At 52.4% G+C, this 21,352-nt stretch overlaps 5 protein-coding genes across 7 annotated transcripts in view; 2 read left to right on the forward strand and 3 right to left on the reverse strand.

The window, feature by feature from the left end:
* The window catches only part of PVALB (parvalbumin), a 307,642-nt gene that overhangs the window by 230,003 nt on the left and 56,287 nt on the right, over positions 1 to 21,352 (forward strand). The window lies entirely within an intron of this gene.
* KCTD17 (potassium channel tetramerization domain containing 17) overlaps positions 1 to 21,352 on the reverse strand; it is a 357,579-nt gene that overhangs the window by 187,634 nt on the left and 148,593 nt on the right. The window lies entirely within an intron of this gene.
* Positions 1 to 21,352, reverse strand: part of MPST (mercaptopyruvate sulfurtransferase) — a 462,750-nt gene that overhangs the window by 153,862 nt on the left and 287,536 nt on the right. The window lies entirely within an intron of this gene.
* Positions 787 to 19,311, reverse strand: NCF4 (neutrophil cytosolic factor 4). Of its 2 annotated transcripts, XM_050806326.1 has the most exons (10): positions 19,075 to 19,311; positions 13,926 to 14,010; positions 13,007 to 13,160; positions 10,655 to 10,725; positions 7,920 to 8,047; positions 6,754 to 6,811; positions 6,040 to 6,138; positions 3,092 to 3,222; positions 2,781 to 2,846; positions 787 to 1,174 (listed from the first exon to the last, which is right to left on the reverse strand). In XM_050806326.1, exons 1-10 carry the CDS (start codon positions 19,104 to 19,106, stop codon positions 979 to 981), a joined length of 1,020 nt encoding a protein of 339 aa, XP_050662283.1. In that variant the 5' UTR covers positions 19,107 to 19,311; the 3' UTR covers positions 787 to 978. The 2 variants fall into 2 exon arrangements, with proteins under 2 accessions (XP_050662283.1, XP_050662282.1); XM_050806325.1 differs by having other exon boundaries at positions 2,781 to 3,222.
* The window catches only part of TXN2 (thioredoxin 2), a 393,736-nt gene continuing 389,741 nt past the window's right edge, over positions 17,358 to 21,352 (forward strand). The window contains exon 1 of the mRNA XM_050806383.1: positions 17,358 to 17,361. The gene's annotated coding sequence lies outside the window, so the exon portion shown is untranslated. The remainder of the gene's footprint in view (positions 17,362 to 21,352) is intronic.

Raw genomic sequence — 21,352 nt, forward strand, 5'->3', positions numbered from 1 at the left:
ATGAGGGAGCCCATCTTCCTGGCTGCATCCATCCAGAGTGGAGTATCTGGAGTAGAGTTTCCATCACATGGAGCTGGGGGTGGGGGACGGGAACACAATGTGTCTCAAATGCCACTGATTCGCTCTTCTTACTGAGACCTTAATGATCTTCTTGAACAGCTGTTTCTCCATGTGCTCTGTGCCCTTAGAACAATTTCCAGAGACTTTAAACAGTTGATTTTAAGTATCTCTCATCAGTTAAACCGCTGTTTCCCTGGGGAGAGAGTCCACCAAGCTCCTTGCACCACCATTCTGGGAGTGACACCTGTTTAATTTTTGGCGGATTAGGATAGGAGATTCAGCTCAGAGAAGATGATCCCACTGCTTTGTGTCCCCCTCCTCCTGGATGAGACCAGAGTCCTCCCCCTATTTACAGTGGAGACAACCAACCCCGAGACCTGCCTCCCTGCCCCCACAGAGCAGCAGACACAGGAAGGCAGAGGAGAGCTCCTGACCCTCATCACACAGCTGAGGACTTGGTATTGGTGGGGCTTTGGAGGGCACCCAGAGCAGATCACTTCTGTGGGGCAGGTGGCCAATCGCAGGAAAAGGGGAGCAGTGGGAGGGAGAAGGGATATGGCTTGGGGACCCTCAGGTTTCCCCCCAACACAGGGACAGAGCAAGGAAATGGGGTGGCAGGACAGAGGTCTCAGAGCCAGGGCCCCTGCCAGATATAAATGGCCTCCCCGTGGATGCTCCTTAAATTGTATTTTACTCGCATGAAAGACACTCTTTCCCTGAAGCCTGCCCCGTTGAGATGGAATGGTTTATTTAAATCAGATGTAAAGAGTAGAAAGAGACAGATTACAAACCCCATGGGTCCACCGGCCTCAGAGACGGGAAGTCTGCCCATTCCCCCAGGTTTTCCTGGTCCTAATCTCCTCTGAGAGCTGAAGGTTCTTGCTGGTGTCCCCTAACTGCTCCAGGGACACTGTCAGCTCATGGCGTCGTGTTGTAGACCCTGTAGTTGTCCTTCTGCGTGATGTGCAGCTTCCAGGGAAAGAGACGCTTCTGGGAGGGGAGGCCGCGAGCCTTCCGTACCATAAGCACCACGTCCTCATCTGACAGCAGCCGAACCAGATCCCCCTCAGCGTCCCGGTAATTCAGGGCGATGTCCTCCCTCTGGAACTCCCGCCTGCATGGGAAAGTCAGGGATAATCAAAGGGCCTAAGCATGGGGTAGGGGTAGGAAGAGGGGGTAAAAAAGTTTTATGTCCTGAAGCCAGGAGTGAGAAAAGGTCAGAGCCTGACACAAGCCTGTGTCATCCAAATAATCCAACCTCCCATTGTACAGATGGGGATATCGAGGCCTAAAATGGAGAAGAGGCTGGGTGTGGTGGCTCACACCTGTAATTCCAGCATTTTGGGAGGCCGAGGTGGGCAGATCACCTGAGGTCAGGAGTTCGAGACCAGCCTGGCCAACATGATGAAACCCTGTCTCTACTAAAAATACAAAAATTAGCTGGACGTGGTGGCATGCACCTGTGATCCCAGCTACTCAGGAGGCTAAGGCAGGAGAATCACTTGAACCCGGGAGGCAGAGGTTGCAGTGAGCTGAGATTGCACCATGCATTCCAGCCTGGGCAACAGAGTGAGACTCCATCTTAAAAAAAAAAGAGAAGAGACTTTCACAGGAAATTAGTGGCACAGCCTGAAGTGTCTTGTGTATAAATGTGCTAAAAGCTTAAGAGTTGTGAAGAAGAGTAGGTTTGACTGGGCACAGAGTAGGGCCGTATAAAGCCTCAGAGAGAAACCTGTGTGAGGCTATTGAGGAGAACCTTGTAAGGACAGGAACTGTCTGGCCTGGGTGCAGGAAGATGCGCATCCTTCTACTTAGCTGGTGTACATAGAAATTGATCTGAACTTTCTACCAGTAGTTTGACAACGTGGGCCAGAAGGCTGTGAGACTTGCAAATGCTTTAATCCCCAAATCTACTTCTTGAGCATCATTACAAGGAAATGATCAGATAAGTCATCAAATAGGTGAACTAAGATGGTCTGTACAACGTTGTTTAGAGTAGTAAAAAAGTAGAAGAAATCCTAAGAGGCCAGTAAAAGCACATGGCCATATTAATGATGTAGCCACAGAAAGGTTTTGTGCAGCCAAAGTAACTTTTGTGTGTGCATGTGTGTGTGGGATATAAGTACTGAAGAAATCTGAGTGTACGTCACTACCGAGGCGGGTAAAAATATGAGGTGATTTCACTTCTTCGTATCTTTCTGACATGGTTACTGACATTTCATATATATATATACACACACACACATATATATATACACACACATATATATACACACACATATATATATATACACACACACACACATATATATATATAATGAGTTGGTACAACTTTTACAGTCAGAAATGTAACAATGCAATTACTGTTCTGTAAAATAACTGTCCAGCAATGTCCTGGACCTGGGGTGGGTAGTGAGTCCCTGAGGGTGGATGGCTCAAGTCCAAGGCTTTTAGCCCAAGAGACTTTAGCTCCAGCTGCAGATCCGGATCTAAACCCACAACTTGTGTGAGCTCAGCCAAGTCCCCTAACCTCTCTGCGGCTTCCCCACTCGTCTCTAAAGTGGGGAGATGCTACCTAACCTGTAGGGCTGGGCTGTGGATAAAACGAGAAGACAAAGTACATGCAAAACCCCAGCACCTTCGTACTAGTGTTTAACATTTCTCCCTGCGCTCTCTTCTGCAGAGTGTCTGGCTTCCCAGCCCCATTCCCAGTCCCTCACCTCGTGAGCTCCAGCAGGTCTTTGAATAGGGGAGTGCTGCTAAGATCTTCCTCCACCGCGATGTCTCTAAGGGGGTGACAGGCTGGGGTAAGGAGGCATCAGGCTGGAAGTGGGGTGTGGGGTGGGGAAAAGGGGAATGAGGCTGGCCAGGCCACCCTGGACGTTGATGTCTTGTTACAGCATTGTGGCTCATCTGGGAGCCACTGGGGGCTTTGGAGTGGGAGAGGGACCCAAGAGAGGGTGATACGAGAGGTGGCGGTGGTAGGGATGGCAGGAAGGCTGGACAGGCCCCTCCCTCCCAGGCCACAAACTTGACGGTGCTGACGGTGTCGTCGTAGTAGTAGCAGCGCAGCCAGTTGGTGGGGTCGTCCTCCTCAGGGAAGTCTTTGAGGATCTTCACGAAGGAGAGAGGGAAGATGCCTGTGGCTCCCCGGACAGTGCCCTGCAGAGGAAGAGAAGGCATGCCAGGCTGGTGAGAGGAGAGGCAGCAGAGCCACACCTCGGAGCCCTCAGCCCCGTTCTAATGACGGGGAAAGGCAGACGAGGTCCTGGTCTTCTTCTGTAGAGGGAGGAGAGAAGGCGAGGAAGTTCACTGAGCTGGTCACTTCTAAGAAGGCTTATATTTGGGTTTTACAATATGTCAGGGTCTGGATTATATAGAAAGCTGCTTTTGTCTCACTCATTCACTCATTCATTCAACAAAGACTTCTTGAGAACCAGGCACTTGACAGGCTCTGGGCTCTCAAAATAGATAAAAGTCCTTGGGCCTGGCGCAGTGGCTCACACCTGCAATCCCAGCACTTTGGGAGGCTGAGGTTGGCAGATCACCTGAGGTCAGCCTGGCCAACTTGGCGAAACCCCGTCTCTACTAAACATATAAAAATTAGCCGAGCATGTTGGCGCATGCCTATAATCCCAACTACTCGGGAGGCTGAGGCGGGAGAATCACTTGAACCTGCGGGGTGGAAGTTGCAGCGAGCCAAGATCGCGCCATTGCACTCCAGCCGGGGCAACAAGAGTTGAAACTCTGTCTCAAAAAATAATAATAATAATAATAAATAATAAGTCCTTGCCCCCACGGAGTTTCCAGTACGATGGAGAATGACAGGGTGCGCGCGCTGTGAACAATGACCTACCCAACGAGTCCGATGGTGGCAGATGTTACAGATGAAAATAGAACATGGAAGGAAGAGGATGAGGGATGAGGAAGGGCCCTGCTGATGATCCCACTCATTCATTCATCAGATACAATTGTGCCTCTGCTCTAGACCACGTAGCCACAAATCAGACCCAGACCCGGCCACGGCCTGGGCTTTGGGCACGTGTTCTGTTCATCTTCACAACAACCCTATGGAAGACGGATTATTTACATGCCATTTTGCAAACATATTAACCAAGGTTCAAGGTGGTTCCTTCCCTGCCCCTGAGGCCAGCAGTTAGTTAGCGAACTGATAAGTAGGACTTTCAGGAAAACAGGAAGGCAATACATGTTTTCTATTTCTAGAAAGTGACCCAGAGATACTCCTCAGGCAGCTGTAAGAGCCCTGAATTCCTGAGAAGGAGACCTATGATTAGGGTAAAATGGAAACTGCTAAACTGGCTAAACCAGTAGCTACTACTAGCTCCTCTCCAGGGCCTGGACGCCAGGGACCCAACCCAACTCTTAGAGGTCCTGGGACTCCCGGGGGCTGACCCCGCCTCTGGGTCTGTCCCAGAACCTCCTTCAGGCACTCCCCACAGGAGCACTAAGTCTGAAGACAGGACCTAATACGAAAGGCTGGCCCCAGGCCAAGGCCCAACACAGCCACTTCCCACCTCCACTCACTGAGTGAGAACGGAGCCCTTCTGTGGGCCATGCTGGGACAAAGCAGTGACTGGGAAAGGCCCTGGCTTTGAAGTTTCATTTAGGTCTCCTAATGACCCTAGTACCTGGCCAGGCGCCACACATTCAGGCTCTGGGGCGAGCCCTGGCCATCTACCACCTCCTTTACCCCTTCCAGGAAGCCGATGAAGAAACATTTACAGAAAAGGAAACCACAAGTTTGAGCAAGTTTCCAAAGGTCCACAAAGCTAGTGAAAAACAGAGCTAGGAAATGGCCCAAACAGGCTGACTCTGAGTTCGCGCTCTTCATCAGCAGCTTTTATTGCTGCAGGCAGGGTGTGTACCATTGTCCCATATTACACAAGTGGCTGCGATTTCGCCGCTCAGGAGCAAATTATCTGGACAGCCATGTGGTTGCTGCAACTTAGCAGTGCTGCTGGCATCTAGTGGAGAGGCCGGGATGTTGCTGAACACCCTGCAATGCTCAGGACAACCCCACAAGGGACCATCTGGCCCCAATGTCAATAGTGCCCCTGCTGAGACACCTACTGCAGACCAAGAAACTAAACTCAGTAGGTGAACTTACTTGCCCTAAGCAGCCCATTTTTCAGGGTCAGAACCAAAGACAAGTGCATGAGCTCCAGAATGTTCTGCTCCCACCGAACATCTGCCTCCCCAAAGGCTGTGTTCCCGCAGGCTCCCCAACCTGCCTGGATCTCCAGGACTATCCTCAGATAGCATCTCTTCCCTGAGGCCTTCTGAGACGGTCCTCAGTCTCTGAAGCACACAATGCCTGAGGCAACCTCACCTCCAGCCTCACCTCTAATCTCAGCCTAACCTTACCTGCATTCTCACCTCCATCCTCACCTCCAACCTCACCTCCATCCTTATTCCAAACCTCACCTCCAACCTCATCTCTAACCCCACTTCCAACCTCACCTTCATCCTCGACTCCAAACTCACTCCCATCCTCACCTCTAATCTCACCTCCATCCTTACCTGCAAACTCACCTTCCTCACCTCTGTCCTCACCTCCATCTTTACCTCTAACCACATCTCCAATCTCACTTCCATTCTCATTTCCATCTTCACCTCTAATCTCACCTCCAATCTCACCTCCACCCTCACCTCCAATCTCACCTCCACGCTCACCTCCATCCTCACCTCCAATCTCACCTCCATCCTCACCTCCAACCTTACCCCCAATCTCACCTCTATCCTCACCTCCACCCTTACCTCCATCCTCACCTTCACCCTCATCTCCATCCTCACCTCCAGCTTCATCTCCACCCTCACCTTCCTCACCTCCAATCTCACCTCCACCCTCACCTTCATCCTCACCTCCAATCTCACCTCCACCCTCACTTCCATCTTCACCTTTAATTTCACCTCCAACCCAACCTCTAATCTCACCTCCATCCTCACTTCTGAACTCACCTCCAGCCAGTCTTTGTTGATCCGACTGAGGAGGAAGATCACATCTCCGGCTTTGAAATTCAGCTCCAGTTTGCTGTTTCCAGTGAAGTCAAATAGAGCCTGAGGAGAAGCATGCAGTAAGGAGGGAAGGAGAAAACACTCACTGAGTTCCTACAGAAGTGCCTTACATACTTTAGTCTCCCATTTTACAGATGTAGAAACTGAGGCTCGGGGAGAATAAGCGACTTGTCTGAGGCCATCTAATTTTTTAGTGGAGGAGCTGGGAATTGAACCCAGGTCTCCCTGACTCTAGGTTGGGTGCTCCTTCCAGAGCTGGTGGGGGTGAGCACACACGGAAGGGTTCGAACTCTCTGGGCTGAGACCTACCCTGGTCCCCAGGCTTCATGGCAGGCTGGGCCTTGTCTGAGTCATCTCTGTGGCTTCCATGCCTAAGGCAGGGCCGACTCAGAGGAGGCTCAGGCAAACTGACCGGAGGAGCATACGGATGGAAGCGTTCCCCTCTGGCTCCGCACGTTGGTCACATTCCCTCCCCTTAGCTGGGCTCTGGAATGCCCAGTGGCAGAGGCTGAGGCTGTAACCCCTTCCTTCCTCCAGGTGCTCAGCACTCTCCCAGGCACACAGCAGCGCCCAGCAGGAGAGGCCCAGTGGCTGGCAGGGGGGCCAAGGCCGATGCCCAAAGTGTGAGAGCCTGGCCAGCACGGGGGTGGGGGATACCTCTGCTCTCGGAGCTGCCATGCGGTCAACGCTGTTGCCTTGTGGGGACACGCTTTTGCTGTGGAGAGAGAAGAGGGGCTTGTTAGCCGTGTGATTCTCTCAGGGCCCAGCTTCCTGGTTCTGTGTCCAGAGGAGCCCCTTGCAAGGAGCTGGGAAGGCGGGGGAGAGAGAAGATGCTGAAATGTGGCTGCAATTCCTCCTCCAGGTAGGCACACTTGTCCCCAAATCTTCACAACCACTTTGGAGGTAGGGTTGTTCTCCCTTCTTTATGGACCAGGAAGCCAGGCTCAGAAAGCAGGTGGGGAAGGGGATACATGCTCATTCCATGCCTTTCACTTGCCAAAGTGTTCAGATTTGTTTGTTTCTCTGCTCCCTACAACCAAGCTCTGATGTAAATGTGACCGTTGTAATTTTTCAGCGGAGGGAAACTGAAGGTTGGAGAGGTGAAGTGCCTTGCTCTGGGGCCTGTGGCTGCCATGTGGCACAGCTGGAATTAAGACACACCTGACTGTGTGTGCACAGGGGAGATGCCAGGCATGGAGAGGACCCTTGGAGACATTGGTGGGAGGAAGCGGAGGGAGGAGCTGGTGGGGAGCTCAGGAGTTCCGTCCTGCTTTTTCCAGAATTCTTAGTAGCAGCAACCTGGGCTTTGGAAGTCAAGCAGTCTATGAGTGGCTGAATTTTTGGTGAGAGGGATGGGATTTTTGGAATAAGGGAGGAGCAGTGTGCCCTGGAGGCCAGCGTGATACAACCAGAGCCACAGCTGGCCCCACGGAGCTCCAACACACCAGGAGAAGGCATTCCCAGAGCTGCTCAGAGAATGTTTGTGGATAAGGCAGCTCTTCCCTCCTCTCTGCCCCCAATTCTTTCCAGGCACCCAGAGCTTCTGGGTCATCCCCAGTGGTTGCTGTGGCACCAGACTCTCCAGAGTCAACATCCCAGTCCTTGTCTTCCAGTCCTTATGATCACATTGAGAGGCACACACCCTCTGTCCCTCCAAACCTGAACACTACTTTCTAAACCCATTGAATAAACCAAATCACCCTGGAGTGTCCAGGGATATGGCTGATCTGTATTTTCCTTCTCTCCTTTCGGGGAAAAGAGATGCTTTTCCAGCAGGGACCCAGGGCTCTGGCCATGTGGAAGCCCAGGGGCTGGTCACTTACACTTTCCGGGTGCGCGGGCGGAGCCGGCGGAGTGCCTGGGGCACCTGCTCTGAGTCATAGGGTGACTGGTAAAAGAAGATCCGGACGTCCTCATCCATCAGCACCCAGACCGGCAGGCTGAGCAGGCTCTGTGTGGGTGAGACAGCAGAACCAGTGGGGTAGTCAGCAGAAGGATCTGGACACCCCAGCCCGGATGTCCCATCCCCGAGCCCTGACATCAGCCCTCCTCTCTTTACTAATGCATGTTGCCTGATAACAGAAACACGTTGTTTAAAAAAAAAATAAGAAAACTCAGCATGCTGAAGGTAACACTTCACAAGCTCTGCTCCTGGGTCCAAGGTCAGGAGAGGGACCAGGGGCTTGAGAAGAGTCCCTTCAGAAAAGACTTAAAGTTTTCCAGAAACAGCAATAATGGAGATGACAAGTAACATGACTTTGTGGTGACTTTACCAGGTGGGTATCACATGCATGCCCTTGCTCCATCTCTTGGCATCCCATGAGTTAGGATCAGAGAGGTGAAGGGATCTGCCCAAGACCACACAGCCTAGCAGGGGACAGAGCTGGGGCACCCAGAGCCATCTGTCACTAAAAGCTACCCAAAACTCAAGGTGAGACAACAGTCGGCGGGGGTGGGGGCTCCCAAAATAACCCAAATTAACAACAGTTGGTGGCATTATAGCCTACAAACTTTGTGGCCCGAGAGGAACTGGCAATGCAGAGTCAGGAAAAGGCTGTCATATGGGGACAGCCTGGGAGGTGCTTCAGGAGCCAGGGGCTCCTGGGATCGAATCTCAGCTCTTCCTGTCACCAGCTGTGTAGCTTTGGGCAAACCTGGCTCTAGATGGTCATTAATAAAATGGGGACAATAATAGCCTCTCCCTCGTGGGATTGTGTGAGAATTAAATAAGTAAATATATGCGTAATCCTTAGAACAGGTGTATAACAGGTGCCCATCAAAGTTGGATATCATCATTGTTACTGTCATTTTCATTACAATGAGGCACAGTGGGTAAGAGCTGAAACCCTGGGGTCACAGATATGTGAGTTCAAATCTCATCCCACCTACCTAACTGCTCTGTCACACTTAACTCACAAGTTACTGGGGAATTAAATAAGATTATTCATGTATCCATAAATGTGTATCAAGAGCTTTCTGGTTGCCAGTCAAAGCTCTTCACGTAGTTCCAGGCAATTGTCATTATCACGTGATTCACATTCTTCATGACGGCAGGGTGAGACCAGTGGGTAGGACTTACGGAGAGTTGGGCTTTTCTCATAGCTACCCAGACAAGCAGCCTGGGTCAGGGCAGAGTGGTAGTGAGCTCCCCGTCTCTGAGGGTATGCAAGCACAGGATGGGGTGGCCGTGGCAAAGATTCCTGCATTGAATGGTCTCTGACTTCCAGGAACCCAATCGGACACAAAGAGGCAGAGATGGATCCTCTGGGCTGCTGGTTGCTAAGACCAGGTGTGGAATGAGGAGCCCCAGTTCCCCAGCCTCACCTCCTACCTTCTCTTCCTCTTTCCCTCCCTCCCTCCAGAGCCCACTCCCCTATTCTAGCCCTGGGGGAGAAAGGTGGAGCCTCAGCCACCCTGAAGGAGCAGCTGGAGCCCACTCAGCTTCCCTCCCTCCCTCTTCCCTGCTCAGAGCCCAGGATTCCTGCAGCTACCTGCTCTCTCCTCCTTCCTCCCACCTCCTCTGCCCTCCATCTGCTCCCTTCCTCCATCAAGAGTCAAGATCTCTCACATTCTGGAAGCAGGTTCACAGTTTACAAAGCACTTTCTCATCCTGTTGTCAACAGATCCCAACTTCACTCCTGTGATACTAGAGGGCACTGCTCCATTTCACAAGTGTGAAAACCAAGGCCCAGAGAGGATGGGCAACTCACTCCAAATCACCCAGCCAGTCAATGTCAGAGTCAAGATTAAAGGACCCTATAGTCCAGTGCTCTTCAGCCGTGAGGACGCCTCTGGGCTGGGAGGAGGGCTTCCCTTGCCAGCTTCCTGAGGTCACTATCAGGCCTCTAGTGATGGTGCACTCACTGCCACCTCAGGAGGAACACTGACCCTTTCCTGGATGGCTCTGGCTAGTGGAAGTCCTTTCCGGACCACCTTGGCCTCTGCCTTTAAGATACTCCTTCCTCTATGCTCCCATCTCATAGAGATGCAGAGTTTGCAGGTCGGAGAATACACAAGGACCCCCAGCCAAGACCCATGAGTGTAGTTAAAATCCAGCCCATGCTCAGGTGAGGGGGTGTGTTGTTCCAGAGGAGACCTTCTCTAGTTTGCACAAAGATGCTATGTGAGCAACCTGTGGCCTGCTTGGCCACACCCCCATGATGGAGGCACACATATGTCTCCATGTGATCTTATGATCCACCTGTTGGCATTCCCATGGGACAGTGGGTACCTTGGGGGCAGGCTCTGTATGGAATTCACCTTTGTATCTTAACACCTGGCATAGACATTTACCTGTGGGCTTAGAGCATTAAATGAAGACTTGTCAATTCCAAGTGTGGCTCCTGTACCTTCTCCATTGCTCCTGCTCCTATCCCCGGAACCCTAAGGATGCATCCTGTTTTTCTCCCCAGACCAGGCCTTTAGGGATTGAAGATGGGGCCATCAGGGCCAGAGAGCCAGCTCCAGTTCCCAAAGCCATACACATGGATGGTACTTGGGCTCCCCCACCAACACTCCATGCCCTTCCACGTGCCAAGGTGGCAAGACCTACTGGTACCTTCATGTAGGCGTTGAGGGCAGGTATCCTCATCTCGGCGATCTCCTGTTTCACACCCACGTAGACTTTGGCTGAGAAGAGACAAACAGCTGTCCTAGGAGCCTGGCCCAACACGGCCCCGGGGTTCAGGGCTGCCCCTGCAGGCCAGGAACCCTGGCCGGAGCCCCTTCCCGATGGCTCAACATTCTTCCCTGTTATCTTTTCACAGCGCTGAAGTGGCCACTCTGGCACCACCCAACTTTCATCCTCTGAGTTGTGCTATCACCAGCTGATATTTTTCTTGTCTTATTTTTTATTTACTGCCTGTTCATCCAAACACATACACACACACACGCACACACACACACGACTCTTAGTTCAAAGACAGCAGGATTTTCATCTGCTTGGCTCACAGCTGTACCCCCATCACCCAGGACAGTGGCAACACTGGTTGCACATTCAAGCTGCCCGAGGAGCTTGTAAATATCTCACTGTGTAGCACTTGCCCCAGAACAATTAAAACAGAATCTCTGGGGGTGGGACTCAAGAACCGGGATTCTTTCCATCTCTCAAGGCACTTCCACATACCACCATAGTTAAGAACCATGGGTCTAGAATCATGCCCAGATGAATTAACATTTGTTGAGTGGATGAATGAACAATTCCTCAAGCTCAAGGCAGACTGTTCTGGAGGAAAAGGAAATATGATGGGCTACCAAGAGACAAATGTCTCCTCCAGGTGCCTTCAGGTGGGCGCACTGGTGGAACCATTCACCTAAAGAACCCCCAGGAGGAAGCAAGCCTGAAACTTGCCTGGCTCCTGGTGTCCAGGAGATGGACAGAGGTGGTGGTGGTGGCGGTAGGAGGCACTGGGCTAGAGCTAGACATTTGGGAGTTAGGAGCAAGAAGGTGACAATTAAAGTCCCAGACATGGGTCAGTTTGCCAGGGTGAGTGTTTGGAATGAGAAGACAAGGCAGGGGACAGAGGATGTCCGCTCAGAGGATCCCCACCATCCAAGGAGCAGCAGAGAAGGTTGATTCTGTAACAGAGAAGCTGAAGGAATCTCTAGTAAGGTAGGAAGGGTATTGGGAGACACTGGTGCCTCCGGAGGTTGGAGAAAGCTTAACAGAGGAAGGAGTGGGGTGTGAAGATGAGGCTTAGCACTGGTCATGGAAGCCAGAATCGATGGGTCATGGCTCACCTCACCGAGAGGAATTTCTGTGGAGTAGTCAGAGCTAAACCAAGCTGGGAGGATGGCCATGCCAACGTGAGACAGTGTGCGAATGTGATTGCCAAAGGAAGAAGAAAGAGATCTTTAGGGGCCCTGGGGGCACGGAGGCTCAGGGAGTCTTGCTGTAAGAATGCTGTTTCATGGCTCAGGATTGTTTAAAGACAGAAGAGGGTTGAGGCTGTGGAGACGCTTAGCAGAGGAAGTTGGTATATCAAGGAGAAGATGAATATACAAGGAAAAGGAGGAGTAGATTGTCAGGGGAAAGCCCCAAAAGAGAGAGGAGGGAAAGTAATGGAGCCTGAGACAGGAGGCTGGCTTAGAGCAGGCAAGACTCCTGGGGGGAGCTTCAAGTTCCTTGGTGGGGCTGGATGAGAAGGAGCGGGGTCATATGCTGAGACAGAGAGACAGGGACAGAAAAAACAAGCCGGAGGTGGGGTTGGAGCCCTGAGGCTTGGGGAAGGGAGACAATGGTCCCTGTCTCTGGCCTGCAGGGCATGAAGAGCGCCACTGAGACTACCCCCTTTTAACCCATTCGTGATGGGATTTCCTCCCACGGGGCAGGTGTTAAGCAACTTGGCGCTGTCCAAGGTGGATGTTAGGATCCAGCTGGAGAGGAAGGACCAGGAGACCAGGGGGCGAGGGGACTGTTTGTAAGCAGAGGTGTGAGGCTACCCAACTTCCTGGCAGGACAGGGGAAGAAGGAGAGCCACAGGGACGCTAGAAGCCAAGACTATGAAGTCAGAGGGCTGGTCTCGTGGGAGGAAGCTGAGGGCAGGCAGGGAGGTGAGTCAGTGTGTTTAGGGACCAGACTGGGGGATTCCTGTCTCTAAGGAAGGGAGGCCGGGTGCTGACGTGCTCCAGACTGTGGCCTCCTGGTAGTGGACAGCAGGAGCGAGTGGCCACCACTGTCATCAGAGCTCCGGGGCTGTGAGGTTAGAGTGCTTGGGGTGGAAGCCACAATGTGAGGCAGGGGGAGCCGTGGGGAGAGGGCTTGGCAGTCCATGACTGCCGGGAGTGGGGGCTATAAACTACATGAACAGTTTTCACTGGGGTTGAGATCAAATCACGGAACAGTGTCAGGGGCCATGGAAGGAAGGAGAGTCAGCAGCTCTGCAGCGGCAGGACAGGAGTGGCTGCCTACCTGGGAGTGTGGGCAGGGTACAGGCCAGGGCGCTGCTCTTACTATCTGGCCCGAAGCGCTCCTCCAGCTTGCTCTGCAAAGCATAGAACTGGCGGTAGCGGCGGTAGATGAGGTACTTGGATCCTCCTTTCGTCTTCACCTCGATGACGAAAACCTAAGGAGGACAGGGGTTGTGGGGAGGGCTCAGGGGCCAGGAGCAGAAGCCAAAAAAAGGCGGAGGGGAAAAGGGGAGGAGGATAAGGATGCAGAAGGGTCTCTGGAGGGGACCCGTGTCAAGTCAAAAGGCTGGTGCCCCAGAAGCAGACAAGCTTTGCTAAAAAACAAAAACAAAACAAAACAAACAAACTGGAAAAAGAGAGGAAGTGAGACCTAGTGTTAGAGGCAAGAGCCCTTGGAAATAGGCCAAACACGTACTCAGGCCCAAGAAATGAGGAGCCATGCCTTGGAGGTCGTGGTGCAGAGTGAACCTACCCCTGGCTGTGTTGCGGGTACAGGATGCCCCCTCCATCTGTGTCTGAATATGACAGGGGTGTTGTGGGGGCAACACTAAAGTCCCTCACCCCCGACTCTCCAGGTGGAGGTTCAGAGGTCAAAGGACGCAATCAGGATTTCTCAACCTTAGTACCATGCTGGAGCCGGATAGCTCTTTACCGGGGACGGGGCTGTCCTGTGCATGGTGGGGAGTTTAGCAGCACCCTGGATTCTACCCACTAGATGTGAAATAGACCTGCCCCAAGATGCAATAATCAGAATCTCCCAGGGTAATGTCAAATGGGCAAAATTGGTCCTGTTGAGAGCCACTGAGACAGAAGTTAAGAGATCAGAGAATTGGAGGTTCAGAGGTCAGAGGACAAGGTTCAGAGGTCAGCTGGGTGGAAGTTCAGAGGTTCTAGGGTGAAGGTCCAGGAGTCTCTCTTACAAAGTGACTGGTGAAGCCTCTCTTCTCCTCGATGTCAGCGATGTTGGCTGAGATGGCAACATCATCCGGAAGCTGTTCAAAGTCACTGTGCGTAGCAGAGGAAAAGAAATCCTGGTTATCACCCTGATGTATTTTGTGGGCCCACCGGATATGAGGTAGAGTGCAAAGCAAACCAATGTTGTGGATCTAACATTCGTCTCTTAGCACCCTTTCCCAGGCCAGGTCCTGCCACTGACCCTGGGAATATGGAGACAAGAAGACACAGTCCAGGCCTTGAGTGTAGGAATAGGAGGCTGGCGGCCTTACTGAGTGTAGGAATGGGAAGCTGGTGGCCACGTTGAGTGCAGGAATTGGAAGCTGGCAGCCATATAGCAATAGCCAAATTATAGTCTAACACATTGCTGTCCATTGCACCATGATGGGTCTGAGCCAAACATCACCATCCAGCTCCTGTTTTCCAGCCTCCCTTGCAGTTAGGAGCAACCATGTGACCTGTTCTGGCCAATGAGACCTAAGAGGAGGCCTGGTGCAGGGGGCTCCCTAGAGTGCTCACATATCATCGCCTTTTTGAGGATTTCCCCAACCTGGGCACAATTAGGCAGTCTCTCTATGGGGCACTCCCCAGAGTGCTTGCTTTCCTGATCCCAAGGGATGAACAGGCTCAGCATGGTCTTCCCCTTTGAAAGCAGTCTTGAAGCAAGTGTGACATCCAGACCTACAGCAGCTATGTTGTCTCCATGAAGCAAGACATGAGAAAGGCCGAAGGAATCTCTGGGGTGCTAGTCCTGATGTCACTGGCCTACAGAACCAACTATGGCTTACCTCTGGACTTTTTTTTTTTTTTTTTTTTTTTGAGACAGAGTCTCGCTCTGTTCCCCGGGCTGGAGTGCAGTGGTGTGAGCTCAGCTCACTGCAACCTCCGCCTCCCAGGTTGGAGTGATTCTCCTGCCTCAGCCTCCCAAGTAGCTGGGATTACGGGGCAAGCCACCACACCCAGATGAGTTTTGTATTTTTAGTAGAGAGGGGGTTGCACCATGTTGGCCAGGCTGGTCTCAAACTCCCGACCTCAAGTGATCTGCCTACCTCGGCCTCCCGGGACTTCTTGTTAGGTGACCAAATAATTAATCTCCTGTTTGTTTAAGCCATCGTCAGTTCCTCCATTCCCTGCAGCCTAATGCATTTCCAACAGACACATTACCGATTTCTTGTTGTTCCTAAGTTACGATCGGGAGAGGCTGGGTACTGTTTGGATGTGGAGGTAAAAGAAAAGGCACTGTCAAGAGTGACACCCACACTTCTGGCCAGGATGCGGGGGCAGGGTTGATGGACTCAGTTTGGGGCATGCTAATTTGAGAGGCCTGTTGTATAGCTCAGGATCTCAGCATGGGAGGTCTCAGCTAAAAGGGGCGAGGTAGGAATAATCTTCTGCCTGTGGCTTGTGGCTAAGACCCCCGCTCCTGACACGGTGAAGAGCTACCAGGGAACAGAGGAGGGGTCTGAGGGACAGATAGGGGAAGAGGAAACAGACTTCCAAGGAGTGAGAGAAAGCACAGCCAGGAGTCTCTGAGGGGTCACTGAGTTCAGTCACTTGGAGACAGACAAGGAAAAAACAAGAAGTAGCTATGATTCTTCTGGTGCAGCAAGTGGGAAATGGGAGAGAGTGGCAGGGGCGGCAGTGGTAGGGGGGATTGCAGAGGCTGCCAAGTCCCAGACCCCAGAGCTGGCTGGGACCTCAGGAGTCTACACACCCTAGTTCCAGTCCACGCCGGACCCACATGACCTGGAATCTGAGGCTGCATCAGAACTCAGGGGGCTGCCACCCGGAGGTGACTCAGGGTAGCAGTGGGCAGGTAGTGGAAATCCCCCCGCCCAGCCCCACTCACTTTCTACACTTGCTCCCTCGGTGATACCCTTGGGAGAAGCTTCCTCCTCCACTTTCTCCCCTGAGGCTGTGCTTGTCCTGGGTAATTTCCTCTGCAGTATGATACGGTAGGAAGGTGGGGGTGGGGGGCGCACGGGAAGGAACCTGAAGGGTAGAAAAGGCCCTGAGCAGGGCAGCAGGCAGGTTGGGTAATAAGAACGACAGCTACCTATTTCCTGAGGTCACCAGGTGCTCTTCTAAGACAGTGTCACCTTTGTACAGATCAGGAGACTGAGGCACGGTAAGTTTAGCCCAAGTAAAGTCGGGAAGCTGGGATTTGAGCCCAAGCAGTAGTAGTCTGACTCCAGAGATCTGTTACTGAACACTGCCATACTGCCCCGCACTCTGAGCCTCCCAGCAACGTGCTGCGTGAACTTAAAAAAATCCCAGCCCATCTCGGCCTGTGTCCCCATCTAAACTAATTATAATTTTAGCAAACCTGTATGTGGCACTGCCTGTGGGCCAGACACTGTTCTAAGCCCATTAAGACATATGGGCTCCTCAGATCTCACAGCTCCAAGGAGAAAGGAAGGGGATGCTGGACACTAAACAGATAATGACATAATTCAAATGGGCATAGTGCTGGGAAGGAAAAGCACATGGCATTTTGAACTATAACAGGAGCATGGCCATGATTCTATTCCCTCAAAGAATCAATCACGCAGCAGATAGGAGAGATTGGGAGCAGGAGCTTGTACTATGGAGGCTCATGTGCTGTCAGAGGGCGTCCTTGGGCTGAGGGTGGTCAAGGAGGGCTTCCCAGAAGGAGCAGCGCCAGTGGTCAGCCGGGAAAAGCAGAGAGGAGTTGGTCGCAGGATGGCATAAAAGGCCTTTCAGGCAGGGGGAACAGCAAGTGCAAAGGCCACAGCTGTGCAAGAGGGGCAAGTTCAGGGAACTGCAGGGAGCTGAGCACGGCTGGAGCACAGAGCGGGAGGCGGGACGTGATGAGAGACCAGCCGGAGAGACAGGCAGGGCCCGCTCATGAGGCGCCTTGATGCCTCGCAGACGCATTGGCAGATGCTCGAGGCACGGTCACAGCATTGGGGACAAGAAGATCAAGCTCCCTTGGGAAGATTCCTCCCTGTGCTCCGCTCCTTCCCTCCTCTGTAAAATGGGGACAGGAGAAGAACTTATGTCTCCGGGTGGTCCTGCAGTCCCATCTGTAACAAACACAGCCCTAAAATCCCCACAAGGGCAGGGACTCTGCTCACCCTACATCCCAATGCCCAGAACAGAGCCCGGCATACAGTAGGTGCTCAGTACTGCTCAATACACGGCCACTACTCTCGTCTGCATTTGTGGAGTTTTTTGATGGGCAGCATGAGAATGGCCTGGCTGCCTGCGGGGCAGGCAAGAAGAGCAGCAAACCCAACTGGAAGTCCCCCGGAGTATCCGCTCCCTTAGGGACCTCACCCAGGCCCTGCTGGGCCAGGACAATCTGCCTCAAGACACACTCGCGTAGTTCACGGACTTTGGAGCCTGGCCTGGGGGAGGCGTTGAAGCCTGACCCGGGGGAGGCTGAGGTTGGAAGAATCCTTGGAGGGCAGCCAGGGCAGCTTTTCTGGCACCTGGCACACAGTAGGTGCTCAAAGCATGTCTGTTGGAACCGAACTTGCCACCCCTGAGGCAGCCCTCCCCATCTTTGGATGTCTCGCCTTGGAGTTCTAGAAAGTCCTGCTGCGCCAACCTGTGCCCTCTCCTCGTACTCTCTGCTTTGACCTCAAGCAGAATAATCCAGGCTCACTTTCAGATAAGGCCTTCGAGGTACAGGAAGACCCGTGTCCCCAGTACCTGGCTCAAGGCCTCATGAAAAGCAGTCCCTCCCCGTCTGACGGCGAAGGCAACTGAAAGCGGACAGGGAGCAGGGGAGGGAGCACACAGTGCTGCTGGCCAGCTCTCAGCGTCATCCCCTGAACCCTGTACCCCGGAAAGCAGGAAGTGCCCAAGCCTCAAACAGCTGCTGTTTCCGGAAGGTTCGAGTTTGCATGCGGCTGGGTCCACCAGGAGCATGTGTGGGGAGGAAGGAATTGAGGTCGGACAGCCTTACCCAGCTCCTGCACCCTGCTCTGAGGCTCAGGAAGGCCACACAGGCTCCCCTCTAAGAATTTGCTTCTGCTGCCCTTGCCCCCACACACCCCTCAGGTTCTACTTCCAGCCCCTGGCCCCACCGTGGGCCTTCTGTTCCCCGTGTAGGCCCACACCAGCCTGGCCTGTCTCTGGTGACCCCGAGTGGCCTCCACCTAGGTAACAGGGGTCACCTGCTGTTCCAGTCCAGGGGGTGCAGGGGCCAGGTTCTGTGTCCTTAGGGCCCCTGTAGCTCAGAGCGCAGGCCTAGCTACTAAGGAAGAATTCTGAAAACACTTCCCAAGCGACGAGGCTAGACGCTGGTGAGGCTGTGCTCCAAGCCCCAGCCTTGCCAGTCACTCTCTGTGACCCTGAGTAAGTCTCTTATCCTCCCTGGGCCTCAGATTTCTAAATTGTACAATGGCAAGGTTGGACTAGAAGAATCTAAGACATTTTTCACCTCAAAGATCCATCCATCCATTCATTTATTCATTAATTTAGCAACATTTATTGAGCCCTTGGTCCTGGTGCTCAACAAGGATGAGCTACCTTCTAGGGATACAGCAGTGATCAAAACAGACAAAATGTCTCATGGAGCTTGCTTCTCATGGGGGAGCCAATGATAAAGAAAAAAATAATAAATGAGCATGTAATATTATTCCAGTAATATAAGAACTAGGCAGAAAAGGGAAATAGGGCAAAGGGTCAGACAGCAATGAGGTAAAGGCTGTCAGGAAGGCTTCTCAGAGGAGGTGACATTTGAGGCAAGCCCTGATTAGAGGAAGAACAAGCCAGATTCTGTGAATTCTGTTTGCATAGAAGATGGAAAGTCATTGCTGATCCCCATGTGAGGCAAAGGGCCCCAGTCTGGGACCCAGGACACCTGCATTTCTCTCCAGACACGGCCAGTCACTCATTGTGTGACCGTGGGCAAGTCACTCCCACTCTTGGAGCCTCGGTGTTCTCATTTGTGTCTGAGGGTGGTGAGCCACAGCTCAAAGTTTCCTTAAAGCAGTTCTGAGAGGCTGCATTTCTGAGTATTTGGGTTCTGACTCAACCCCAGCCTCTCATGTTGATCAGGGACTGCAGAAGGACTGGCCTTTTTCCCCAAGGCCTATCAGGAGCAGTGAGAAGGCCCGGGGGCGGCCACACTCCGGCACTCACCTCTCGGCCCGCAGCTGCTGGGCCACGGCCATGGTGGGCGATGGTCCCAGGGAGCAGGTGGAGAGTCTCGCCCAGCCAGTCCCAGGCTGAGTTCACCTCTCACTTCCTCCAGCCACCCTGCTTCTCGTCTCAGCCTGCGGTCCTGGGAGTCCCCAAGAGCTGCCTTTGGGGAGGCTCAGGCCTGCTTCTCTCCACTCTGGCAGAGGCTCCTCCTCCAGGCTTTCTTGGCCTAGCCTGTGACCCACACTTCCTCTTACCTCACCTCCCAGCTGCACAGAAATTAAGGAAGTGGACCCTCGGGTGCCAGGTTTGCAGGAATTCACTTCCTTGATGCCAGTCCTTGGCACTAAGCCTCAGTTGGGTATCAGAAGTTGCTCCATCAGAGATGGGGTCCCAGCCATCAGGGGGTCTTGTGACCTTGGGGAGTCACTTCTCATCCTCTGGCCCATCAAACCCAGCCCTTATTCTCTTACTGCCAAGCCTTTGCCTGAACTCTTCCCCAGGCCTGGAATGCTGGTCTCCATTTTCCTGTGATCCCTTAGGCCCAGAGTAAATGCCACCCCCTCCAGGAAGCCCTCCCGGTTCCTCTGGCCTCTGTCATCCTAGAGTGTGAAGTTTGGTTTATGCTCCCTGGCACTCTGGGAGTGCCTTTCCTCATCCTTAGATGTCCATGTCTAGCCAATCCTCTTTCACAGGGCTGCCAATCAGTGAGTTTCACCCTCCCTGCTTAAACTCTGCTGCCTCATCACCCTGTGCTCAGGAGAAAGTCCAGAGTCCTTGCCCTGCCTGCCTCCTATGCCCTTGAGGCCCTGCAGCCTTCCCCAACCTCCACTCCTGAGCTCCCTTTTTCTCACTGGCCTCCTTTCCATTTCTAGAATGTTCTAAGACGTCCGCCCCAAGGCCTTCGTGCATGGTGTTCCCTCTGCTGGAATGAGCTCTTCACTGCCTCCTTTGCATCTCGGCTTAGAAGTTACGTCTTTAGCGAGAGCTTCCCTGACTGCTCACCCTAAATTAAGGCCCTCCCTACCACATTCTCTCACAAGTCCCTGCACGTCTACTGCAGAGCACTCATAACTATTGTCATCACATAGTCGTTTGTGTATCTGTGTGTTTAATCCCTGGCTAGCAGCGTGCCTGGCACATTGCAAGCACTCAACCAATATTCAGTATATGAATGAAACTCTGCTAGTCAGTGACTGCGGCTCCTAACAGGTGTGGCTATTTGATTCTGAAGGGACCTCTCTGAGAAGATGTCCACAGGAGTCATTGGCACAGCCACACCCAGTAACTCCCCGTCAACCACACACGCTCACACACTCGTATTCATAGATGCAGAGCAGAAAGGCGTTTTAAACTACTTCACACATTCAAGTCTCAGCTAAAAAACAAGAAAGCATAATTTTCAGGTAGGATCAAAGACAGGGGTCAGGAATCTGTACCAGGAAGAGGAGAATGTGGCCCAGAGCCCATGAGAAAACCAAGACTGGATATGCTTGTTGGGCTGAGAATTTAATGCCAAATCTGGGACTAGGTACAGGCCACAGGTCCTGCTGTTGGCAGAAAGTCAAATCTGAGCTCTCAGTGTAAAGTGAGTGTCAGAACCGATTATGGGAACAGAGTTTCTCAGCCATCAGCTTGGAGTCACAGCAGGAGTTGAGGTCCTCTCGCAGGCCATGGGTGGAACAAGGGACGTGTGTACCAGATCAACCTCAAGCCTGCCCTCTGCACTGGTGTAAGGCCCAGATATAAGCTATCCATGTGGTGCAGAAATCCTAAACTGAGGCATTACATAAAAACAGTGTGGAGTCAGTGACTCCACAGGGTCTACTCTGTCAACTTACAGACCAAAACTACAAATCGTGAGCTGTGAAAGACAGCTCAGAGCCTCCACATCATGAAGAATTCACACCCGAAGAACTAGAAATAATACAAACAGTAAGTCCGATGAGTAGCTGGTGTCTCAGGGCTCCCAGGCTAGAGGATGAAACAATGAAACACAGAAATAACAGAGCAGCGTTATTAGTGCAGGTGTCTGTAAGTACCAAGAGGTGCAAGCACATGGCCATAACTGAGGGAAGAGGAGGACATTGGCCTACAGTTGGTCAGGAAGGACAGGAAATGGCAAAACAATTTTAGCAAGCAAGCATGATACAGAATTTGCAGGAGATTGTGTAAACAGTGTGTGTAGTATATGCCTACAGTTGGAAACACATATTTGTGTATAAACACATACAGCTTGCATAAGCAAGTGTAAGTGCGTTTCTGTTGTGTCTATAAA

The sequence above is a fragment of the Macaca thibetana genome, chromosome 10 (genome assembly GCF_024542745.1).
Source record: "Macaca thibetana thibetana isolate TM-01 chromosome 10, ASM2454274v1, whole genome shotgun sequence".
Taxonomy (NCBI): domain Eukaryota; kingdom Metazoa; phylum Chordata; class Mammalia; order Primates; family Cercopithecidae; genus Macaca; species Macaca thibetana.